Source organism: Vipera ursinii (assembly GCF_947247035.1).
Source record: "Vipera ursinii genome assembly, chromosome: 2".
Taxonomy (NCBI): Eukaryota; Metazoa; Chordata; class Lepidosauria; order Squamata; family Viperidae; genus Vipera; species Vipera ursinii.
Genome location: NC_139513.1, coordinates 92,015,375 through 92,041,135, shown reverse-complemented (window position 1 = coordinate 92,041,135; position 25,761 = coordinate 92,015,375). Strand labels below are relative to the sequence as shown.

Genomic DNA, 25,761 nt, shown 5'->3' with positions numbered 1-25,761 from the left:
ACTCTTGAAACTGAGTCACTTTTAGTACTAGATCCCATTCAGCAACATTATTACAACATTTGAAAACCACAAATTGAATTTCTAAATGCTTGATTGAAGGAATTTATGAATGTATCGTTTGGATGGATAATATGCATGCTGCATCTTCTTTCCTTTTCTCATTTGAGAGCATTTATATTTATTTCTAATTATAATTTCTGTTCTTATTAAATACAGGACAGCACAATTATCTCTGTGCTGGAAGAAATGATTGTATTATTGATAAAATTCGGAGAAAGAATTGCCCTGCTTGTCGCTACCGGAAATGTCTTCAAGCTGGGATGAACCTTGAAGGTAAATTCTAATACTTTCTTTTGTTACTGTTCAGATAGGAGTAGGATTGTAGGTATTGCTACTCTTTCCTTTCTACTTGAATTTTTAAACCAGGTACATGCTGCGTACATTGCTCTAGTTGTATCTGTTGCTGTTCATGAATTCTTCACCAAAGTCCACTTCATATCTATTGGGTTTTCATAGTTCAGACATTCATGCATCATATGTTGAACTTTAGGATACTGCATATTTGTCAAGCTTAGGTACAGTTTCATGAGTGTTTAGCCTGTATTCAGATTTAACAACTGTTTGCAGGAATAATACATGAAGGTGCTTAAACTACTTAGCTACTACTAAGCTTATAAGCCACCCTGAGTCTTCGGAGAAGGGCGGGATATAAATGGAATTTAAAAAAAACCACTAATGACTGCAGTGATCAAATGTTTAGAATGCATATTTTTTTACTACTTCTGTTTGTCTGCATTATTCTTGATAGAATTGGACATTTTTTCTGCATTTATAATCTTTTGTCTTCCATATTGTGTACTGAGTTCTCTTTCTATGCTAAACAATTGTAGCCTGATTTTCTCTGTATGTAAATTGCTAATGTTAAGGATGTGCACCAGCTAAGAGCTTCGGACATTATTTAGTGATTTAAGAAATAGCTTAATTCAACAAAACCTAATTAAAAGACCCCAAATTCAGCTTAAGAGTAAAATTGTACAACAGCCTCTTTGTTATTATTAATTGAATTACAGAAACAACAGCTACTTTTATGTGGGGATGATAGATAGGTTAATGGGTGGTTGTTTTAACGTGTTTCAGTTTGGGTTTGCTGTAAAAGAGAACTGCAGATAACAGTTCTAGATTATCACTGACCTTATTTTGAGAAAGTTGTTGGAAAAAATGGCTTAGACTACAGTTACAGTTCTGGATGAAAGAGATTATCTGGATCCCTTTCAATTAGATTTCAAGGCTAGTGTTGGATTGATGCCACATTGGTGACTCCTGTTGAGCTTTGGCTGAATTAGGATACGGATTCTTTTGGACTTTGGAGAGAGTCACATTTACTCTGAATGGAGTGGTTCTTCTCACACCGATCTGAGCTGCAACTTGAGGCTCCTCCCAAACTCATAGTTGTAGCCACAGTGGGAAGTGGAAGCTGTGGTCATGCACTTTGCACAATTGCATCTTCTGCACTAGCTGTGACCTTTCGTGGATTCTTTTTTTAAACAATTATTCATATCTTTGTCAGCTGGGCTATTGCAGTGTGATCTACATGGGGATGTGGTTGAAAGCTTCAGTTGGTGCAACATGGAGCCATCCAGGTAGATAATAACTGCACTAAGATTCACCTACATGATACCACTAATACAGCCTCCACTGCTACCAATTAGCTGTGGGTACAATTTAAATTACAATCAGAAGTGTACAAGTAGAATCTGCCTATCAAATAAAATTTGGAAAAGAAAGTCTATTAAAGGAATGTCATCTTCAGTGGCCTCATCTCAAATGTTCTCAAAGATGACTTCACTCCTTTGGAACAGTTTACCTTGGGTATCCTACTCATTCTTCCTTACTATGCTTTTGTGGAGCCACAAGTATGGCTTGAGACAAGCAAGATCATGCTACTCTGGTGGTACATTGGACTCATTGTTTATGATTTTATTAATTGATTTTTGTTTTTAATGTCCTGATACTAAAATTAAAAACCAATCAGCCTCCACACGTGGAATGGCATTTGCTGATTGAATAAACAAATAAATGTGTTACTTCTTGGTAGATAAAACATCCTCACAGTGTTGCTTCTTCTAGAAGTTTAAATTTGGGAATTTCATTTAAATAGGCTTAGGGTTCAATTCAGTAGGTTCGGCGGATTGTGGAAAAATAGGAGATGTTTTAGCATATACTTGTTTCTTTTATATAAGTATGGTAAGCAAGCTACATGGATTGGGAGGTAAAATTATGATGAATTTAATTTTAATTTTTTCACCCTTTTTTCTTATACGGAGAGGTTGGCAAGAAATATTTTTATTTATTAGATTTTTTCCCCATCTTTATTATTTTTATCAATAATTCAGGGCAGTGAACATACACAATAACAGATAATACTCCCTTTGCTTATTTTCTCCACAACAACCCTATAAGGTGGGTTGGGCTGAAAGAGTGACTGATCTAAGGTCACCAACTGGTTCTCCCTAAGACAGAACTACTGTGTTCCCCTGAAAATAACACCAGGTCTTGTTTCCCCCCCCCCCCCCAAAGAAGCACCAGGTCTTATTTTCAGGGGAATGTTTCATGCTCACCTCCAGCACCGACAGCCCCACCCAGCTGGTCCACTTCTTCTGCAGCCAAAGGAGCAGCTTCATTCTGCAGCTACATTCCGGCCTGCATTTTGCAGTCAGGCCTTTCCGGAAGGCCTCTGCAGCTGAGTACCATAGCTCAGTTCTTGGCTGCAGAGATCTTACAGAACTGAGCTACAGATTGAATCCATAGCTCAGTTCTCGGCTGCAGAGATCTTACAGAACTGAGCTACAGATTGAATCCATAGCTTGGTTCTCGGCTACAGAGGCCTTCCGGAAAGGCCTGTGGACTGAGAAAGGAGGCCTGGTTGCAGAAGACACCGCAGAAGTGGGCTGGTGAGGAGAGGCCTGGCTGAAAGGTAAGTGGGTGCAGGGCGTGTGGGGCAACTCCACCAACCCCAACCCTAGCTTGATTTTTAGGTGTGTGCTTCACCCCAAAACTAGGGCTTAAGTTTGAGGTAGGGGTTATATTAGGCCCACCCACCAAAATTCAAACTAGGCCATACTTTTGGGCTAAGCCTTACTTTCGGGGAAACACAGTAAAATCACTAGTCTCCTGTTTTTAAGGCAAGCACCTTAACCATTATACCAAACTGACAAAAATGTATGTTTTTTTGGTCATACTATTTCTGTCTTGGTGATCTCTAAATTGCCAAATCACTAATGAATCTGCAGAAAGGCTCAGTTTCAAATTCAGTATCTGCCTATATGATTCACCTTGGGAAATCTCCCTACATCCTCTTCCTCCTCCCCCTCCTTCTCATGTTCAGTTCTTTATTTCCTCACTGTTGCCTATTTAACTGTCAATTCACACTTCTTTTTACCAGTTATTGCACTGCAGAAAACTCTACACAATGATGCAGTAGGATCGTAGCTCTATTCCTGGCATGGAATGGGTGCTGTAGAGCAGCAAGGTTGCTATTGACTGTGCAACTGGGTGTTTCACCCATTTTCTCTGGGTGTTTGTACAGATAGGAATGGAGAGGATGGCAGGAATTCAGCCAATCGCTTCTCCAAAACTTCCCCATATTACCGTACATTGAATGGGCAAGATCCAATTAAAATAGGTTATGGGGCAGTGCTTTTCATAGCCACATGCTTTTGTCCTGATTGAAGGATAGGAAGAAAGCAGGCACGAGGAAGAGTTTTAGGAAACTACAGCTTTATCATAGTGTCATTCAGAGTTTTTGGAATTGGGTACTATCAGTATGCCAGCCATATCACACTTTTCCATCTAGCTCTAAGATAGCAATCAACACCTCTGAACACTGCTTATGTTTGATAATGAGAGAGAACAAACTGAAATCTAAATAAGATGGTACTTTTGCTAAATAAGAAACTGGAATGGGGTATGAAGGTTCAGTCTGTTTTGGATAGAGTTTATTCCCCCAAAAGATAATCTGGGAATACTCCTTGATTTTTACCTCATTCTTCATTAAAACCCAGTTGAGAACTCTGGGCTGCTACACTTTTGCACAGTCACATTTGATGAGTCAGCAGGAACTTTTCCTGATTCAATCAGATCCAGAGATAGTGATCTATGCCTGCCCATTTCGAACATTCAGTATACTCTTCGTGGGTCTAGAAATGGTAGGTGGTGCTAAACTCAGTATGCTATCTCATTACCAACTGCAGAAAAGGATCTTTTAAAAGAGTACCCTGCTGCCTAAGACTTTTCTTCTGGTGTGCAGGAAATGGCCTTCTCCTCCTCCTCCTGTATCGATTCCAAGCCACACAGTGCAGTCTCTCAGGAATTCATTTAATGCCTATTGTGTCGGCATTTAGATAATTTATATTTATATTTATATTTATTAAATTTTTATACCCTTCTCCCGAAGGACTCAGGGCGGTGTACAGGGGAATAAATATTAAAAACGAAGTACAAAAGTTAAAAAACAATTAAATATTATGCCCGATATAAACAGTAATTAAAAACCATGTTAAAACCCCAACCCTTAACCCATCAAACCAGGCCGGATTGCTCAAATAAATAAGTTTTTAGATCTCGCCGGAAGGAGCGAAGGTCGGGGGCCATCCGGAGCTTGACCGGCAAGCGGTTCCACAGGTCTGGCGCGCCCACAGAGAACGCCCTCCCCCTGGGGGCCACCAATCGACATTCTATGATCAGAGGCACCCTGAGGAGGCCCTCTCTGTGGGAGCGCACTGGACAGAGGGAAGTTGAAGCCGGCCGCAGGTGTTGCTGTAGGTAATCCGGACCCATGCCATGTAGGGCTTTGTAAGTCATTACCAACACCTTGAATCTCACCCGGACTACGCTTTCCTCATCTTTTTAAATATTGGTCAAGAAGGGTATTAATGAAATGTAATATTTTGAATTGTGTTTTTTAAAAAATTGTTAGCCACCTCAAGTCTTATCTCAGCAGAAAATCAGGGTATAAATAAACTTACATAAAACACGGATGAAGTAGCATGTATGTTCTTTGTTAATTCTGCATATTTTGCTAAATTCTTTTTCAGTATACAGTCATGGCCGAAATTGTTGGCACCCCAGAATTTTTTCCAGAAAATCAAGTATTTCTCACAGAAAAGTATTGCAGGAACACATGTTTTGCTATACACAGGTTTATTCCCTTTGTGTATATTGGAACACAACAAAAAAAGGGAGGAAAAAAAGCAAATTGGACATAATGTCAAACAAAACTCCAAAAATGGGCTGGACAAAATTATTGGCACCCTTAACTTAATATTTGGTTGCACACCCTTTGGGAAAAATAACTGAAATCAGTCGCTTCCTATAACCGTCAATAAGCTTCTTACACCTCTCACCTGGAATTTTGGACCACTCTTCCTTTGCAAACTGCTCAGGTCTCTCTTATTGGAAGGGTGCCTTTTCCCAACAGCAATTTTAAGATCTCTCCACAGGTGTTCAATGGGATTCAGATCTGGACTCATTGCTGGCCACTTCAGAACTCTCCAGTGCTTTCTTGCCATCCATTTGTGGGTGCTTTTTGACGTATGATTGGGGTCATTGTCCTGCTGGAAGACCCAAGATCTCGGACGCAAACCCAGCTTTCTGACACTGGGCTCTACAGTGCGACCCAAAATCCTTTGGTAATCCTCAGATTTCATGATGCCTTGCACACATTCAAGGCACCCAGTGCCAGAGGCAGCAAAACAACCCCAAAACATCATTGAACCTCTACCATATTTCACTGTAGGTACCGTGTTCTTTTCTTTGTAGGCCTCATTTCATTTTCGGTAAACAGTAGAATGATGTGCTTTACCAAAAAGCTCTATATTGGTCTCATCTGTCCACAAGACATTTTCCCAGAAGGATTTTGGCTTACTCAAGTACATTTTGCCAAACTGTAATCTTGCTTTTTTATGTCTCTGTGTCAGCAGTGGGGTCCTCCTGGGTCTCCTGCCATAGCGTTTCATTTCATTTAAATGTCGACGGATAATTCGCGCTGACATTGATGCTCCCTGAGCCTGCAGGACAGCTTGCATTCCTTTGGAACTTGTTTGGGGCTGCTTATCCACCATCCGGACTATCCTGCGTTGCAACCTTTCATCAATTTTTCTCTTCCGTCCACGACCAGGGAGATTCGCTACAGTGCCATGGGTTGCAAACTTCTTGATAATGTTGCGCACTGTGGACAAAGGCAAATCTAGATCTCTGGAGATGGACTTGTAACCTTAAGATTGTTGATATTGGTCCACAATTTTGGTTCTCAAAATCCTCAGACAGTTCTTTTCTCCTCTTTCTGTTGTCCATGCTTCGTGTGGCACACAGAGACACACAATGCAAAGACTAAGTGAACTTCTCTCCTTTTTATCTGCTTTCAGGTGGGATTTTTATATTGCCCACACCTGTTACTTGCCCCAGGTGAGTTTCAAGGAGCATTACATGCTTGAAACAATCTTGTTTACCCACAATTTTGAAAGGGTGCCAATAATTTTGTCCAGCCCGTTTTTGGAGTTTTGTTTGACATTATGTCCAATTTGCTTTTTTTCCTCCCTTTTTTGTTGTGTTCCAATACACACAAAGGGATTAAACTTGTGTATAGCAAAACATGTGTTCCTGCAATACTTTTCTGTGAGAAATACTTGATTTTCTTGAAAAAATTCTGGGGTGCCAACAATTTCGGCCATGACTGTATATGAAGCTGTGAATTCTAATTATTTAATGCAGTGCTTTGAAACTTCAAACAGCAAAACAAACTCATTTTTTCTGAAATACAGGTCTTTCAGGAAAGACATAAAATAACTTTTAATGGTCTTGCCCTGAATTCTTTATACTTAACTGTGTAAAGAGCAAGCTGCGTAGAACAAAGTAAAGCTCACGAGTGAGTGAGCATTTAGAGGGAATGTGATATTAGAATGAAATTTAGAATCTCTTCCTATGATATAAATATTGGAAGGCAAATTCACTAAATTTATTAGATCATAGCTAAAGGCATGATTGGGTTTCCAAAAATAATGTGTGTTTTTAGTTATGCAGTAATTTTATTCTGGAAAAAAAACTATGCAGCAATTATATATTTCGTATTTGAAATATAATAGAAAATTGTAGTCTAGATTTCATCTGAAAATAGTAGGTGTTGCTGGTAATTTCCTGACCTTGCAAGCCATCTTTATTTCTATTGCATTGTATTGCATATACCACATTGCTCAGTTTGTGGCTGGGTGTTTTTTCCACCCCAAGGATAAAACACCCAGATGCAAACTGAGCAACATGATATATGCAGTACAGTGCAGTGAGCCATGTGCAGATCTGTACATTGGGAAACAAAACAACTTCATACACGTATGGCACAAGATAGGAGAACATCAGGAGAAGAGTCAGCAGTCCATCTGCATTTAAAAGGCAACGGCCACTCTTGAAGACAGCAAAGTCTACATTTTAGACAGAGAGGACCACTGGTTTGAAAGAATGCAAATGAACAGCTGTCTGCAGGATTATAAATCTTTCCATTCCCCACCATCCAGTCAAAGCTGAAGAAGCTTCTTGGATGAGAAGAAAAATGTCTTCAGAAGAAAGAAAAACAAGAAAGTCCAGTTGCCTCGTGAAAAAGCATCTTTTGGATAACTATGACCTGAATGACTGGGAATCTCCATATTCTCAGACTTTAGATTTCAGCAGATGTGTTCCCCATACTGTACATTATCCGTAAATACATCAAACAATCCAGGGCATATCATATATTCTCATCTTAGTCCCTGCTCAGTGTTGGACCAGTTACTAGGCATTCCATTGATTCTTACTATATCTGTCTTACCATATTGAATAACCAACCTTCAACTCCAAACTTCAAACCCATATAACTATATACTCTGTACCCATAATGCAAACCTAATCACTTCATCATAGATTTTCTCTTAACTCAGCAAACATGCATTTTTTTTCCTCATGGTCATACACCCTTTTGTGACTTGTTAAAGAGCAGAAGTTACATTTGCACATTTCCTGCCTACCGTCATATTGTGCTTTATTTAATGAGACTTTCAGTCAGTTTACAAGGTTGCCCAATTTGCAGACGTGACTGAGTGGCTAACATCAGGTAAACAATAAACAAAGCTTTGAAACAAAAACACAATATATGCCCAAGGCCACTCACGCATCTACCTGATTAATTCCTTAAGTGATAAATTTTGGTAGTTGTTATTTCTTGTACCCTTTTTATCAACATTCTGCCAGAGTTATTATCAGACAAAATAATGCTGTGGGACAGGAAAATATACTGCTCAAAAAAATAAAGGGAACACAAAATAAGACAACCTACTATTAAATACAGTACATTGTGTGGTTTAAGTGTTCCCTTTATTTTTTTTTGAGCAGTATATATGTATCTACTACAGAAGAAGACATTGAAAATGCTATGGCAAATTATAAGAGATACATCAGGCAACATCAGGGAATTGTTTTAGTTCTAGTATGGGTGTTTAGAATGGCAAAAGGAAGGGAATCGAAGGAATAGGCTGAGTAGATGCAATGATGTAGGGGATAATAGAATTTTATTAAAAATATTTTTTTGTTTATTACCAATGTTTGCCTCAGATTACATAGACTATGCACTATACACATTTGCCTCGGATTACATAGACTATATACTATACACATTTGCCTTAGATTACGTAGATTATGCACTACATTGTCACTGCACGGACAATATTGGACTCAAACCGACTACATAATAGGAAACAGATGATGGAAAAATGCAATCCAGTTAGCAAAACCTCTTCCAATTTTGGAGCAGACCATGAATTGTTGATGTCAGATGTAAGGATTAAACTTGTTAATTAAATACAGTATAGTAGATGTGTCAGCAAGATACTCAATGGAGAATATAGACTACAAGAATAAAAAATCAGTACTTTTGTTCTTGCTAGCATTTTTTTTCTACAAATGTAGGGTCAGCTTTTTCAGATCAACCAAGCATTGACCATTGTTGAGACAGAGTGACTGGCCCAAGGTCAGCCTGTCAGTTTTCTACTTCAGTAACTTAACCACTAGATCAGTGGTGGCGAACCTATGGCACACGTGCCAGAGGCAGCACTCAGAGCCCTCTTTGTGGGCATACATGCCATGCCCCAGAGATGGCAACTGTCCCTCTTCAGCCAGCTGCCTGAGGTCCCACGTGCCTGGACCCATCCCAGCATGGCTGGTTTCCCTCCCTCCCATCCCGTCCCTCCTGACCTCGCATGCTCTCCTTTTCCTGGGCACAACCCACTGCATCGCCTCCTCAGCTGTCAGCCAGCTTCCAGCTCAGAGGCAGCTTCTCTGAACTGCTGGCAGTGGGCTGCAGAGCTCCAGAGTGCACTGGTCAAGGAGCTGGCAGGCTCTGGCTGCTGACGGACAGCGTCAGCTCCCATGCACTCACTGGCCTCTCTGTGCGGGGTCCAGTAGTGTCAGGCAGCAGCTGCCCTGGCCCCTGCCTTGCCCCATGGCAATGGCACCCCCATCCTGCTTCGCCTCACCCCACAGGACAGGCCAGAGACCCCATGGATCTCCCCCAACCCTGTCCGGCCCCCTCCCCATGAGCAACATCGAGGTGACCATGCCCACCTTGGCCACACCCACCCAGTCTGCCATGACCACCACAGCCATGTCCACCCAGTGGGCCACGTCTCACCCGGCACCCGGTGATAAATAAGTGGGTTTTGGGTTGCAGTTTTGGCACTCGGTCTCTAAAAGGTTCGCCATCACTGCACTAGATCAGGGGTCATTGAGGGCCGCATCAGCATTGCGGTTGCCCTCAAGGGGCCGGGTGGGAATGACTAGGGTGGGTGTGGCCTACGGGCGTGGCTAGAGTGCGTATGGCCTACTGGGTGGGCATGGCCAGCTCTACATCGTTTGCATCAAGGGTGCCTATGGGGGCCTGGCCAGGAATGGGACAGATCTGAGGGTCTCTGGCAGAAGGAGGGTCTCTGGGCCAGGGCCAAGGTAGTGGGGGCCGTTCCTTCACTGTTTTCAGGATGGCTTCATGGGCCACATGAAACCACTTTGCGGGCCGAATCCGGTCCCCGGGCCTTGTGTTTGACATGTCTGCAGTAGATGAATCAATCTCCCTCCCCCCTTCTCCTCCTCCTCTCTCTCTCTCTCTCTCTCTCTCTCTCTCTCTCTCTCTGTCACACACACACAAACACACACTTAGTATGCCTTAAAAATATGAAGGATAGGGGAGGAATCCAAAGTTTCAAAGCAGAAAAAAGGTCAACAAGCTGTTTTCATAATCAAAGTAGAACAGAAAACAAGCCTAGTGCAACAAAAAGATATGGTGATTGAATGCAGATTTCCACTGTCAAATAAGAAACACTAATATCTATCAAGAATGTCAAGAAATAACTAAGGGGATCAGAAAAATCAATTTCAATTTTTTTATTAGTTTATCAAAATATAAAATATAGAAATATAAAGAAAAAAATCACAAAAAATTAAGATAAAAATATTGAGTAAGGAACAAGACTGTGTGGCCTGTGTGGGAAAATTCAATGTGTACAGCTATACCAAAGAAGAATGTAAGAAATTCACAAATTACTGCACCATTATACAAATTCCTCACATAAGGAAACTTGTAAAATCTTTAATAGAACCGGATGTGAAGAAAGAAATGCTAAATTATAATAAATAAATAATAAATGAACAGGCAGGTTTCAGAAAATGTAGGACTGCCTTGGCTAACTTAAGATGGATAATAAAGCATTACTTACTACAGCAAGAGCATTAACTATGTCAATGAAGCCAGAATGTAGAATGTTTTAAGACTAATGAGTGTGGCAGAATGCATTTATATATTTTTTGTGAGGAATATTTACAGAAAACAAGAAGCTACTATAAGTACTTAATTTGGAGAAATGGTTCAAATTAAGGGTGGGAATGAAACAAGCATGCATATTTTCCTCATAATTATTTAACTTACACAGAGAACAAACTACAAGAAAGGGATTAGAAGTAATTGCCAGAGGGAGCAGGGAACTGCTGGTTAAAAAACAGTAAGAATGGGGATATGCAGACACTATTTTGTTAGTTGAAAGTAATAAGGCTAGAACAACTCGTTGAAAAATGAAAAATCACAGTAATATTAAACATTAAATGACAAAAATATAATACTGTGACAATGTGGTCTACAACAAAGAAAAGAAGGTAGATACTAGCTTTAATTTTCTTGTCCTCAAGAATAAAAGAACAGCAAGCTGGAAAGCAGAGCAATTAATCTTAAAAGGAAGGCAATGACAAATTTAGGCGAGATCACGAAAGGAAAATGTTCTGAGAGATGAGAATAATTAAAGAATCATCTTTCCAGCAGTAATTTACACTTGTGAAAGCTGGACCCTGAATAAGAGAAAGAATGAGATACTTTTCAAATTAAGGATCTGTGGATAGTAAGAATACCATGGATTATAAGAAAACTCTTGTCAGGCAGCCCTGGACCAAATAAAGAGTTCTCTGCAAGAAGAAACTTGTGTGCCTTGATTATGCACCATAACCAAATGATAATAGGAAAAAATGCAATTATCAAATCTGAGGGAAGAAGACAGCATTGATCTTGAATAGAGGGGATGGATGTAAGCCATCAAAGAGATTATTGGAACATCTTTGTAAGAAATTCGAAATATTACTGAAGAGAGAGGCTGGGATGGTAATCGTATTTTCATGCAAGAAAAAGCTGAACCTGAATCAGTGGCATCTAACTAATAGGTGATGGTGATTGGTTGGGCCTTTTGTACTTTGAACTCTTGGTATTACAAAATAAATAATAGGTCCTTTTACAATGAATAATAACAGGAACTACATAAAGACGATTTCTTTGCTTTTTATATTTGTTGCTTGGCAGATACCAGGTAGAGGAAATAATTAGATCAGGGAAATGTGCATACCAGTGTGATTCCTGTGATATAATTTACCTCACCACCATATATAGAAAATTGGATCTCTGTCTTCCTATCTAATTGTCTAGTGAGAGATGGCTGCTTTGTGCCTTAATATTCTGTTGTTAGGATTAAGTACATAAAAAGTAAAAAAAAGTCATACTGGTGAAATAATTAGTTTGCAAATTACAGACCACTATTTGTGAGGCAATAATTTAAGCAGTATATCTAGCACATTTTATCCATGGTTTAACTAAAGTATTATGAATTGACGAGGAAAATTTTCAGCTTTGGTCCAACTGTACAGCAGTCAGTCTTCAGTTTTGTATAATCCATGTTTCAAAATTTTATTCTTTAATAAAAGGTGCCCAGTTCTACAGCATATATGCTGTCTCTTATGATTTGTGTCATAATTATTTATCACTAGAAGAGCTTATTGAAATGGCTAGACACAGAATATTTTTATTTGTTTCTTGCTTCATTAATTCTCCCCATGCAGTGCTTCTTTTCAAATATAATTGATGGTTTCATCCTTTGTTCATACAAATAAATCTTTTTAAAATCAGTTGAATGTCTGTGGTGTTGAAACAAAACATTTTCTATGTTTTTGCTTTTCTAAATTTTCTTTTCTAATAACATTCTAGCACGAAAGACAAAAAAGAAAATAAAAGGAATTCAACAATCCAGCGTGCCTGCAGGAAGGGATACTGCTGAAAATCCCACAAACAAAGCTATAGTTCCTGCCTCACTGCCACAGCTGACTCCTACCCTCGTTTCCCTGCTGGAAGTCATTGAGCCAGAAGTGATGTTTTCAGGCTATGACAGCACAATACCAGACACAACTTGGCGCATAATGTCAACTCTCAATATGTTAGGTGGAAGACAAGTGGTTGCTGCAGTGAAATGGGCAAAGGCAATACCAGGTAAGTGATATGAGTTGAGGAGGGGAGGAGTGACTTTGTTTGTTTTGGGCATATTTTTCATTACCGCGAAGGTAATCTCTGGGAACCTCAGATTAACCATAGGCAAGATCACTTTTCTTCTTTCTCCCAAGAAATCAGAGGAATAATTGCTCTTATTTAAAAGGCTAAATTCACTCATTGACTATTCAGTGGACGTTTGAGATTAGGCAAAGGACTGCAGGTTCCCCACTCTTGGTTTTTAAACAGTCTTTTAAACAAAGTAATTTCTCAAGAAACTGTTATGAATATGAAAACAATACTTTGGGTAAGTAGTACTTCAATTATAATGTCCAGATGATCCACATTTATTTTCACACAGGCTTCAGAAACTTGCATCTAGATGACCAGATGACTCTACTGCAGTATTCATGGATGTTTCTGATGGCTTTTGCTCTAGGATGGAGATCATATAAACAGTCTAATGGAAGTCTACTATGTTTTGCTCCAGATTTGATCATTAATGAGTAAGTAATACAATATCAATAAAAATACTTTGTGTTTTTTTAATTAGGTGGTGTTTAATTGCTTCTAACCACTGGCCATCATTTTCCAGAACTTGGTCAATAATAAGCTGAGTTCTGGTTCTGACATCAGTGATTATTACTTTTACTGTTGGATGTCCACCATGTGGCTTTGGATGCTTCTGCCTCTTTTGAATCTAACTTGTACATCTGGTAGTTCTCGTTCCATGTTTCCATGAAATTTGGATGCCAGAATCTTGAGCTTTATTTTACTAGCATGTGAGGTAACTGTAATTGTCTAACAGTTTGGGTCTTCTTGAGCTTTGTCCTTTTTTTGGTCACATAAAATAGCTATGGAAGGATACAGCCTAAACCAGGGGTAAGCAAACTTGGCTCTTTTATGACTCATGGACTTCAACTCCCAGAATTCCTGAGTCAGCTGGTTCAGGAATTGTGGGAGTTGAAGTCCATGAGTCATAAAAGAGCCAAGTTTGCCTACCCCTGGCCTAAACCATGAAGATCAAGGAGATAAATACATATTGTTACTCATGCTTTTATCACTTCCTATTGGGAGCTTTTGTCATCTCCTATTCTTCACCACATATTGGAACAGGATGCTGCATTAGTTCATCTTGGAGTGATGACTGGATGTGAATTTTATGGGATCAATCCAGGCACATTATGATGCATTTACTGCATTTGTTTAACATGTTGTTGTTTTTGTTCTGTTGACCGTTAAGTCACCTAGATTCTTGTGTTGATTAGGTAGCTATGTAGATCCATGTTAAAAAAATACCGGTAACCCTTATTTAGCTAGTACCTCAGATAGCTACTAATCACAAATACAACAGTAATAAATGATAATTTAAAATTATTTTCAGAGTAACGAGTGCATTTACTACAACAAAAGCCTTCAGTAGCAAACTGATTAAGGTCTGGTCAGTTTCAGGCAGCTGCTGCGAGCCTGCTATTCTAGTCAGTTCATTAGGTTCACAGAGCTGAGCTTGTTATCTTGTTAGCACATTTTTAGGAAAGAACTATGCTCTGGAGAAAAGCAGCTCAGGAAGAGAGAGCTTGTTTAAGCAATCTGCTCTATAAGGGGTAAAAGGGAGGGATGTGTGTTAGGCACGAGACACTGAACGAGAACTTTATCTGAATGGGATGGCAGGAACCTGTAATCTTCACAACTTCTCCCCCCACCTCTCTCTCACACACACATACTTTTCACTTAGTGACCATTACTAAGGGAGGACTATCTGTATATAAGCACATACATATACTGTATGTGTACATATTTTTCTCCCCTCTGCACACCAGTGGTTTATCATCCTGCAGTGCCATTCAAGGAGGCACATTCCTTCCTATGGAAGAATGGACAGAAAAATCTGCCCACATGCCTCTGTGACATGTTTGTGCAATACTTCGCTAATAAAGTTGTTCTAATTCACTCGAGTTTTATTTCTTTATGGAAAAATTCTGAAGTGGTAATTGGGAAAAGTCTTGGCCATGTGAAATGGAATTTATTTCAGCCTATGAATTTGGTTGAAGTGGATGGAGTGCCCTTTAGATAAGCTCAACCGCCTGTTTTGTTAGCTCTAAGCCCCTACAATGCTTTTTCAATAGGCTGTTTTTGAAGATTACTCAGAAACTGCAACTGGTTCAAAATGTAGCAGTCTCTATGCTAGCAGACGATAGCCACAACTGCTAGAGTGAGGTCTTGCAGTCTTGGGTATTAAGGAATTTGCTCTTTCCCAAGTTCTAAAAATTGTTCTGGACTTCCTTTATAGTCTTAAAAAAGAACAAATAAGAAAACAGAAAAGGGATAGGAAAAAAACTTCTTGGAAATATTAAGTGAAACTAAATCTAATAGATTCATCCATTTCTACAGTAGACAGTTTTATCTTACTTTAACATATTTGAACCCTTGTTTTCATTATAGTAAAGAGTATTAAATGTCCATGCCTTTCCTCAATAAGCTGTTGCTTTCTGAATCCCACAATAAATAATGTTTAATATAATTATTAGTAGCACCTTTAATATTGCTAACCGAAACCGGGTAACAGAGTATGGCACTTTAGGAGTGTTACAAAGTTAAAAAAAATGTTTTAAAACTGAAGTAACTTACAGATCTTCCTTTATTTGTCTGACTTTCCTTTCAAGCCAGGCAAGCACTCAAAGCATCAAATAAAATTTAAAAATGAAAGACAAAGCAGTAAATATGAACTATACTAATACTAAAATAATAAAAATGAAAAGATCCTAAACGTGTTCTTTCTTATTTCAAGCTTGCATGTCCTTTTGTAATGCTTCTATCTATTGATTCTTGTCCTGTCCTATGGAGAATAAACCTGCATCCTCCTTCCAAGTATGGCAAGACTGCTATCATATATCAACTTTGCCTTCTCTTCTTTAATATGACTACATCTTTTAACCATTCTTCATAGGAATTATTCTCCAAGCATCTCACCGTCTTATTTTTATTTTATTTTATTGTTCTTTTTTGCATTTTTTGAATTCCTCAACTTTCTTTTTTTACTGTGGCAACCAGAACTGACTAGCCAAGAGCAGAACAGTCATTTCACACAATCTTGGCATTATATTTCTGTTTCATTAGATGCCATCTTTTACCCTCTCTTTTTAGTGTTGTTTGTTCCTGGGCTTTACATAACCCATTTTTCAAAATTTATCAGTCCTCATAAACTATTTTTCCCTTCAGAATTTCTGCTAGTGGAATCCTTCCTGCTTTTCCCATTAATTTATTGAAGTCTTGAACCTGTCTATATGCAGTTCTTCCTGCCTGCAGGATGATATGGTCACTGTCTCTCAAGATTCCTAGGTCCTCTACCATTTTTTCCTTTTACTAAATATGAAGCCCAATATAGCTGATACCTTAGTTTATCCCTTCCCTCTTTTAAAGACGAAGTTGTTCGCAAGACATATCAAAAATCTGTTGGCTTTCCCTCTTGCTGCAGAATTTGTTTTTCAGTTGATATCAGGATGGTTAAAATCCCCCATCTTCACCTTCTTAGGTTTGCCTTCTGTATCTCTTAGTGCAGGGATGTCAAACTGCCGGGCCAGATGCATCGTGCCGAAACCACGCCCACCCTATTGCCGGCAATGAAAAAAAAAGTCACGACATGTCACATGACATTGTGAGTTTGACACCCCTGTCTTAGTGCGTTCCTTCCTCATTGAAAGGTTTATTGGTTTTTACTCTTTTTTTTCAGGGTTTCTGGGTATTGTACTTCCTCCCCCATTTTAGTTTAAAGACCCCCAGATGGTAAGAACAAGATGTCTGTTGAAAATATTCTTCCTAATTTTGGTAAACTTCAGCCCATCTCTCACCAAAAGCCCTTCCTGTTGATTGTGTAGATCATTGTATAGAAATACAAAGTTTTCTTGCTGACACCATCCCTTGAGAATGATTGACATCCAGAAACCTCCGTTCCATTCTTGGGCCATGATCTTCAGTTGGATAAAAGTATCTCTTGAGCTCCAAATTCTTTTGCCTTCCTGCCTGTCTCCTTATAGTCTTTTGATAATCTTTTCAGGCTCTTTCTTACAGTATGATTTATTCCAACATGAAACAGAAGGATGGGAACCATCAGTAATTTAATTAGTTGGGTCGCCTCTTCATCATATCCTAGATCTGGGAGAAAATACACTCTTCTCTTGATGTCATATTTAGTTTAGTTTAGTTTTAGTTTATTAATATTTCTATACCGCCCTTCTCCCGAAGGACTCAGGGCGGTGAACAGGGTAAGAATAAAAATGCAAAATTACAAATATTAAAAAAGATTAAACAGTTGCCCACTAAAAAACAATCAATACAATGCAATTAAAAAACCCCAATAAAACAGCAATAAAAAACCCCAGCAATCCCCCATCAGGCCAGGCCGGCTTGTTCGAATAAAAATGTTTTTAGATCGCGGCGAAAGGAGCGAAGATCGGGCGCCATCCGGAGCTCTACCGGTAACTGATTCCATAGTTCCGGGGCGCCCACAGAGAAGGATCTCCCCCTGGGGGCCACCAATCAACATTCTCTGATCGGTGGCACCCTGAGGAGGCCCTCTCTGTGGGAACGCACAGGGCGCAGATTGTTGATTTTCAGATTGTTGTCAAGCACAAAACAACCAAGTTCACACATGAATAATTCAGTTAGCTGATTTTATTGCTCAAGCGTATACACAGGAATGTTTTCAGACTAATGGTTTGCATCTAGGTGAGACTAGCTGAGGTTCAACAGCATTCAAGGGAGGTCGAACTTCGCTGTCTTGTGCTCCTGTAGGGATTCTAGACTAAGTCCCTATTTGAGTCCTCCCCCTGGCTCAGCTAGTCTGTCTTCTGCAATTGATAACTCCATCTCAACAATGAGACAGTTATCACCACCACACACCTTTTTCTTTTCAGGACAGACATTAGTTTCCTCATATCTATGGAAGCCCAAGCTTCTCTCCTTTCCTTTCACTTGAATGTTGAATGAAAACCTTCAGAAGTGAATCATGCCTCAGGGAAGGACTGAATTGATTCTTCAGTGACAGGCACCACCTCCTGCTTTTCCTGGTCCTCCATATTATATGCTGTCAACCCTCCTTTTCCAGAGCTTCTCCTTCCATCTTCTTTCCTGTGTTCTTTTAATAGACATCCCTTTGCCTTGCTCAGAAAATGCTTGTCTTTTATGATGAATCTTAATATGGCTGGATGTGCCTCCAAGCCCTCCACATTCTTCTCCAGCAGGACAATGAATTGTCGCTTTTGTACAAGTGTAGTTGAAGTTAACCTTCCTACAAAATATGCAAAATGCTTGTGTTCCCCAGGCAGGAACACAAACATCGTGCATATCTAGCAGTGAGTCAGCACTTAACTCCTTGTCCATATCTATAAATTTCCAAAAACTCATCCGAGAGATACTGGTCCTGAACCATGAAATGCTTTGCAACCAACATTTTGAATTCTACTTGGAAGCCAATGCAGTGCTTACAAAATCAGTGTACCTGGCTGTAATGGATTTTGCTACCTGACAGAAGGCTGCTGTAATTAATTGCAACTTTCAAATAGTCTTTAAAGGAAGTTCCATGAAGAAAAGAATACAGTTGCCTATCTTTAAATGAAACATCAATTTGATTTAAACATTGTTACTTTTTCAAATAATTTTTCAGGTAATTAACTTACACTATAAAAGGCATAGAACTACATATAGATTGCTAGTTAAAATAATGTTTTACTGGAGAAACAGGAATTCTGCTAAAAGGAGGTAATACTGTAGCCTATATGAATAGATAAGTAACCAGAGTGGCATATTGCATAAAGTTTGAATCAGAAAGATCACTGTGTTGTTTAACTTAATGGGTGTCTTATTTCAGTCTCTCTTACTTCTAGGAGAAGTGAATAAGTTTGTCACTTCCCCTTTTCATGGCTTTTGTGATAATATCTTGAATCTGTAAACTGCCTCAAATGAAGGCTGGTAAACACCTTAAATAAATAAAAACTAGGGATTCTTATGGAATTAAGTATTGCCATAGTATAAAAATGGCAGTGTAATTGGCAAAAAATGGATTCTGAAAAAAGGAATCAATTTTACCTTCCTCTGACCAATTCATAAGCTATGTTGGAACTATTTACAACTAGAGACTAAATACATTTCAGTAATTTTTAAAAAGAAAAAACGGGGAAAAACTATTTACTGGCAATGCAGATTTTTTTTCCATTAAACATCTCCAGTAATCTTACAGTCATAAAACAATGTTACCAGCAGTGGTAAACATTTAAAACTGCGTCAAGTTTAGTTTGAAAAGAAGACAGATAAATTTTTAAAAGTTTTATTGTTGATTTTCTCCATACTAAAATATAAGTAAGCAATTATATTTTAAAACATTTATTATGAGGAAATGGAGCATATACTGCTACCCCCTTTATTCTAGACATAGTTCCTTTCCCTAAGAATATCTAACAATCCTCTTTCCATTCGGATGCTCTTTTCTGAAAGGAAGTGTTGAGGATGCTCTTTCAAGAAAGATGAGAAGAGCAAATGGTCTACCCATTCAGGGGCTGCCGTTCTTCAGAGTTGAGAGATACACCAGGAGTTTCTGCCTGCATAGGCATTAAGAAGGCTCAGCGCATTGTGTTCCTCGACCCCCTCTCCTTGCTTCCTCCATCATTATACAGGTAGTCATCACTTACAAACAATAGTTGGGATTGGCAACTCCAATGCTAAAGGCAGTGGTCACTAAGTGAAAATTCATGTGACCGCACTGGACTTACAGAATCACTTCTGCTACTGTCGTTAAGCAAATAAGTGGCTATAATTTGCAATTTCATTGCCGGCTTCTCTGTTGGCTGCTTGTCAGAAGCTGCTTGTGAGGCATACAGATGATGATTACGTGACTGCAGGATGCTGTCATTGTCAAAATACCACCTGGTTTAAAAGTGCCCAAATGTTGATCATAGGAACATGGGGACACTGCAGTGGCTATAAATAGGAGGGTTTTTTTTTCAACTGTTGTAACTTTGAATAGTTGCTAAACAAGGCAGTTGGTAACTGAGGACTACCTATAAGTCAGTATTTCAAAGAACTGCAAGATACATTTCTGAGCAATGGAGAAATTCAAGCTAGGTCATGTTCTGCTTAGAGTACATGCGTGATGCTGTAATGTTGGGAAGAGGTAAGCTAATTGAAATATGACACAAATCTTTCATTCTAGCTTTTACTCCGATCCAGGCTCCTATCAATCTGGCAGAATCTTTTTTGTTCCAAATATTCAGACAGGAGGGAAGGGGAATCTAAGTAGAGCAGTCGCTTGGTTCTGGATGAAATTATCTGTATTTCCTCTGAAGTTTACTTCATTCGGGATCACTCCCAGGTTATCATCTTAAATAAAAAATGAAGGCTATAATAACAGCTTTTGTCCAGATTCATTTGGTATGCCAGCAGGAACCCTTTTTGGTCTATTTTTGCTGCAGTTCCTAAATCTTCCAGCCATTTCAAGATTAGATTATGTAAGATGCTTGATATGAGCCTGCTCTTGAGAGAAGTCCAGAAGTTCCAGTTGATATAAGTTGCTGTCCAAAGTCCATTTGAAACATTTACTCTTAAGCCCTATTTGAGGCCTTTGTAAATACAGCTTATAAACATAGTAAATAGTTGGCCACCAAACTAGTTCAACAGCAGTCTCTTTTAAGAGTATTGGGATGTGGTCATATGTCCTATTTTCTTCAAAAAAAAAATATTAACATTGAAGCTATGGGACTTCTTCAACTTTCAGGGATATTCAGGAAGTGTTTAAATAATTCCATAAAGAAATCTATTGGTTTGCTTTTACTGATACAGATGTGTGTGTTTGTGTGCTCTTTTTTCAGGCAGAGAATGAATTTACCATGCATGTATGATCAGTGCAAACGTTTACTGATGGTTACTAATGAGTTAGCCCGTCTTCAGGTTTCCTATGAAGAATATCTCTGCATGAAAACTTTGCTCCTTCTCTCTACAAGTAAGTGGTTATTTCTGCCCTTACTTTTTTGTAAAAAAAACCAACCCTGATCTATCTTGCAAATTGTGACTACATCTTCATCACTGAACAGTGATCTGGGAAATATGAAACCTAGTTTCAATCCAAAAAGATGTTGCTGTGCTATTTTCTTTGCTGCTAAACTCTTATCTGTCTAAGGATAATCAGTAGGAATAAGTAATGAATCCATTATAAATATATTTCCGAGTGTATTGAAATAGGTTATTTTGTTATTGATGATTAAGGTTGCAGAATTTCTGCCAGACAGAAAATATTTTACTTTCAGAAATTATTAAAGTGCTTGGTTGTTAAGATGACTCCAATTTTGTTGTAAGTGGAATTTTGACCATGGCCAATATATATAATACAGTTCATATTGCTGAGATAGATTGTTATATTGCACAAAAAATTCGAAATAAATTATCTCAGTGACTCCCATTGTTCGAACCAGAGGTCAGGGATCAGGGGACTCCCAACAGTTTCTTACTGAACATAAGTTTCCCATTCCTTTTGTAAATAAATGCATAATTGAATTGAATCTGACAGTAAATCTACCACATAATGAGGCTGGTTTGTTAAGATTTTTTGAAAAAGAGTTTCATTTTTCAAAATACAGTAGAAACATAGATGTTGATGAATAAAGGGATAAAAATGAGAGAACCAATAACTATATTTGGACAAAAATTGCTACAGAGTATTTAACTATATATAAAGTTGGTCATTAATGCATGCTTTTTTTTAAACAGACCATCTACCATGCATGTATGATCCATGCAGTTGTACACTAATGTTTTCAGACTTAACACAGGTCAGGGCATTTTTGTGTTGCACTGGTTATTGTGAATGTAAAATAGTAATATGTAATTGAATATTCTGTCATCTTAATCCAGTTCCTAAGGAGGGCTTAAGGAGTCAGGCTCTCTTTGATGAAATTCGTATGACATACATCAAAGAGTTGGGGAAAGCCATTGTGAAGAGAGAAGGAAACTCTAGTCAGAACTGGCAACGATTTTATCAACTGACGAAACTTTTGGACTCCATGCATGATGTAAGATTTATTGTATTTATAAATTGTTTCAGTATAGTCAATAAAAATGTGGAGAGAATTAATTCACCAATAAGGATGATGTTTTAGTTTAATGGGAAAATTTAAGCCAGGTGAATGTGTATGCATTGATGTTTAAATTAATTGAAGGAAGAAGAGGAAGGTCATAGTCTTATTATCCTGTTTTAATTGTTTCAGTGAATATAAAAATAATTAAAATGCACAGCATTAATAAAGTAGCATAGCTATAAGAACTTACATTTATTGATACCAGCTATTGTAATCCTTATTGAACAGCAGTCCCCTGCTGGGAAGTTGAACACCAGCTGCAGGCTATCTAAATATATATTTAGATTGCATGTTATTCTGCCTCTCAACGTAACAAGCTAGGATGTGTAGAAAAGCACATTTCTTGAATTTTCTTATGACATTACATTGAACTGAATTTATTATATTTTACAATTTGTATGCCAAATCAAGAGGTTTCTAGTTAATTGGATACCAAAATTAAAGTTGATCAATAAACCATGTTATTCTGATTATTGTTGGCATGATACCTAAATAATTGCCCTATTCTTGGATGTACTGCCCCTAGAGAATATGGAATGCAAAATATGATGCAGACAAATGATGAAACTATTCAGTCCAGACCTTCCGTATTTAAAGAGCATTGTGTTTGTTTGATATAATAATTGAATTGAGGCAGTGTTCTTTTATCCTCTTATTTTGTACCTCAGTACAAATACATTTCTTATTTGCTATTATTTTGTGTGTGTATGTGGGAAGATGTGTGTACATACAGATACTATCTTTTACATAAGTACTCAAAACAACTGTTGTATTAAAGATGTAGGGATAAAATATGCTTAAAATATTTTTGAGTACAATAAAATCTTCATCCTTCCTTCTTATCATTTACAGGTGGTTGAGAATCTTCTAACTTTTTGCTTCCAAACATTTTTGGATAAATCCATGAGTATTGAGTTTCCAGAAATGTTGGCAGAAATCATCAGCAATCAGTTACCAAAATATTCAAATGGGAATATCAAGAAGCTCCTATTTCATCAGAAGTGACTGCCTTAATACAGAAAGGTTGCCTTAAGAAAAAAAAGTCAAATTATAACTTCTTTTTTTATAAACTAAGAGATTCTATTATTGTACCTATATTAGGTATTTTTGTTTTTGTTTTGTAATTATGCACTACATGTGGTTTACAGAGGGCCAAGATCTAGCTTTTAGAAGACACCTCAACTGAATGAATACAAGAAGAAAGAAAGAAAAAGAAAGAAGTATGGCTTGGAATTTTTCCTCTATATATACCATCATGCTGGCAGTATAGAATGCATCAAAAGCAGCATTGTCAAATTTGGAATCTGCATTGTCAACATTCTGCTAGGAGTTTCTGCAGTTGGCTGGTTAAAATTTTCTAGATTTTTGTTTTGGTATATATAGATTGTTTTGTATAGTTAAAGTAGCATTTTTTGATTTATGCATGTAACATGAGGAAAGTTTACAACTGTATATCAGAAAAAGGGAAGTTGTGCCTTTTATAGCTATTACTGTCTGGTTTTAGCAATTTCCTTTACCTTTATATACAGTGGACTAGCTTGCTCATTTTTTCTTACATAATTTTTGTAAAACTTCAAGATGCCTATTGTACAGCTGTTTTTAAAGTGGGGCAGCTCATAGCTTAATGACTTCTAAATAATGAACTTCAAGTATAATCATATGAATATAGTGGCTTGTCTAATATGACTGTCCTAATAACCCTTCTAAATTTGGCCTATAATTCAGCCTTCTTCAGTGGGGAATGGGGATTGAAATATATTCCAAATCTAACCTGAACACTGGAATTGCTTATTTTTTGATATCAGTCGTGCATGTTCTGTGAGCTACTAGAAAACTAGCTTTGTCTTAAAAAGTGTTAATGAACACAAACATTTTTAAAGCAGCCTAGATATTTGCATTTAATGCAATAGCCATAATTGTAAGAATCTTGGGCTGGATTGACATTAAAAATATCAGTCTTGATTGCCCATCAGGAAACTTTCAGGAAAATATGCATAATTGTTTAAAAGTTTACTTATACATGGAGAAATTAACTTTTTCCATACACAATTATTGCCATATATGTGTGTACTTCAATGTGTATCAGTGTATATTATATATACAGTGGCCACAATCCAGAGCAGCTATAATGTGCATACCAAAATCGATGTGCACAGAAATTGGCATATCTGTTCTCATTCGACACTCAGACATAGCAGAACCTGTGCTTTTAAAATATATATGTAGGGGGGAAAAACAGTATTGGTAGCCTATTCATACTTTTCAGAACAAATAACAAATTTACCTCTTTTGGGATCTCAGAATTGGTAGATTCTAAAGGGAAACCTCTTCCCTCAAATGTGATCAGAACTGCTAGAAAGTAGGGTGAAAAGGTTCAGACTTAATATGATGGGCAGTGCATTTCCAGTGGATTAGGGTCCCTGGAGCCTAGACCCCACCTATTCTTGCAGTAGCTGTGTTGATGAAGCAGTTCAGCAAGCTGAAAAAAAGCCAGTTTCTGTTGTTAGATTGCACACTGGATTGAAGGCAAATGTATACAACCCTGACTCCATTTTAAGTTAGAAGTTGATGACTACATTTCTCTGTGCGTGTATGGGTGATATACACACATACATATACATACATGCACACACAAACACATATACATACTATATATATATATATATATATATATATATATATATATATATATATATATATATATATATATATATATATATATATATATATATATATATATTACATACACCAGGATTTACAAAATAATTGTACCTCTACCCTGTATGTTTCTAATGGTTCTTAAAAGATTTTAATTCATATAAGATTTTTAGCTTTATGCAGAAAAGAAAACAGACCAAACTACAAGAAGACGACAAAACTTTTATGGAAAATTAAAGTCCCAAACTTGTATATGGCTTCACTTCCATGTTTCACTCTCTCGCTCAAGTGAACCAATCTGGAGAACACCAAGATTCCACTGCTTATTTTGTGCTTTAGAATAGTATTTGGTCTCTGTACAGCTCCAGTCCTTCTCTATCAAACTCCTAGTGTGCCATAAAACAACCATGTATGTCTTGTGATTTTTTCCCTTGTTTTAAACAATTTGTAAGCTGTAGTAGCCCATCCTCTGAGCACCTTAAGAATTTTCAATAAATTTAAAATACAATGCCACTCTAAACATTAAAAACAAAAGAATATTTTAAGTGGCCAAAATAAAACAAGAGGTATAATGCTTAACAAGAATTAACCATCATAATGCGATATGTTACTAATACAGTTTTGTTTAATTATACTTTCAAATGTATAGAATCTGATAGTGTTTGGAAAAAAGAAAGGAAGGGCTAATACAGCTTTAAATGCAGTTTTATCAACTTATTGTATAATAGCTTGTATAGTGTATCATAAGAAAGGTTTTTAGATGACAGATTGCTTTATCATGACACATATATTTTTTCTAGGGTCACAAATGTGTTGATATGGTAACCCATAAAAATGTGGTTTGTCTGGAAGTATTAGTCTTCACAGCATTGTGCTGAAGTATCTAAGAGGTACTCTAATTTTATTATGTATTTCTGTTATTTCTCTTTTCCTTATTGTTCTAAATGAACTTACCCATATTCAGTGGAAGTTCCTGGGGCAGAAATGTAAATCCATTAGACCATTGTAGGAAAAAAAGGGTTGGGAATTAAGTATGATAATCCAATCTATGAGTTTGGTTTCCCCATATTCCCAAACTGAATCTCTAGAATCTGAATGAGTTTATGAAAGCCCTAC

The 25,761-nt window shown here is 37.7% G+C and overlaps 1 protein-coding gene across 2 annotated transcripts in view; it reads left to right on the top strand.

Annotated features, from left to right (window-relative positions):
• The window catches only part of NR3C1 (nuclear receptor subfamily 3 group C member 1), a 65,714-nt gene extending 41,086 nt beyond the window's left edge, over positions 1–24,628 (top strand). For both annotated transcript variants that reach the window (XM_083353574.1, XM_083353573.1), the window contains exons 4-9: positions 217–333; positions 12,590–12,868; positions 13,227–13,371; positions 20,725–20,855; positions 21,764–21,921; positions 22,840–24,628. In XM_083353574.1, the coding sequence (XP_083209700.1) occupies positions 217–333; positions 12,590–12,868; positions 13,227–13,371; positions 20,725–20,855; positions 21,764–21,921; positions 22,840–22,992 (983 nt within the window). In that variant the 3' untranslated portion in view covers positions 22,993–24,628. The remainder of the gene's footprint in view (positions 1–216; positions 334–12,589; positions 12,869–13,226; positions 13,372–20,724; positions 20,856–21,763; positions 21,922–22,839) is intronic.
• Positions 24,629–25,761: the final 1,133 nt, after the last annotated feature.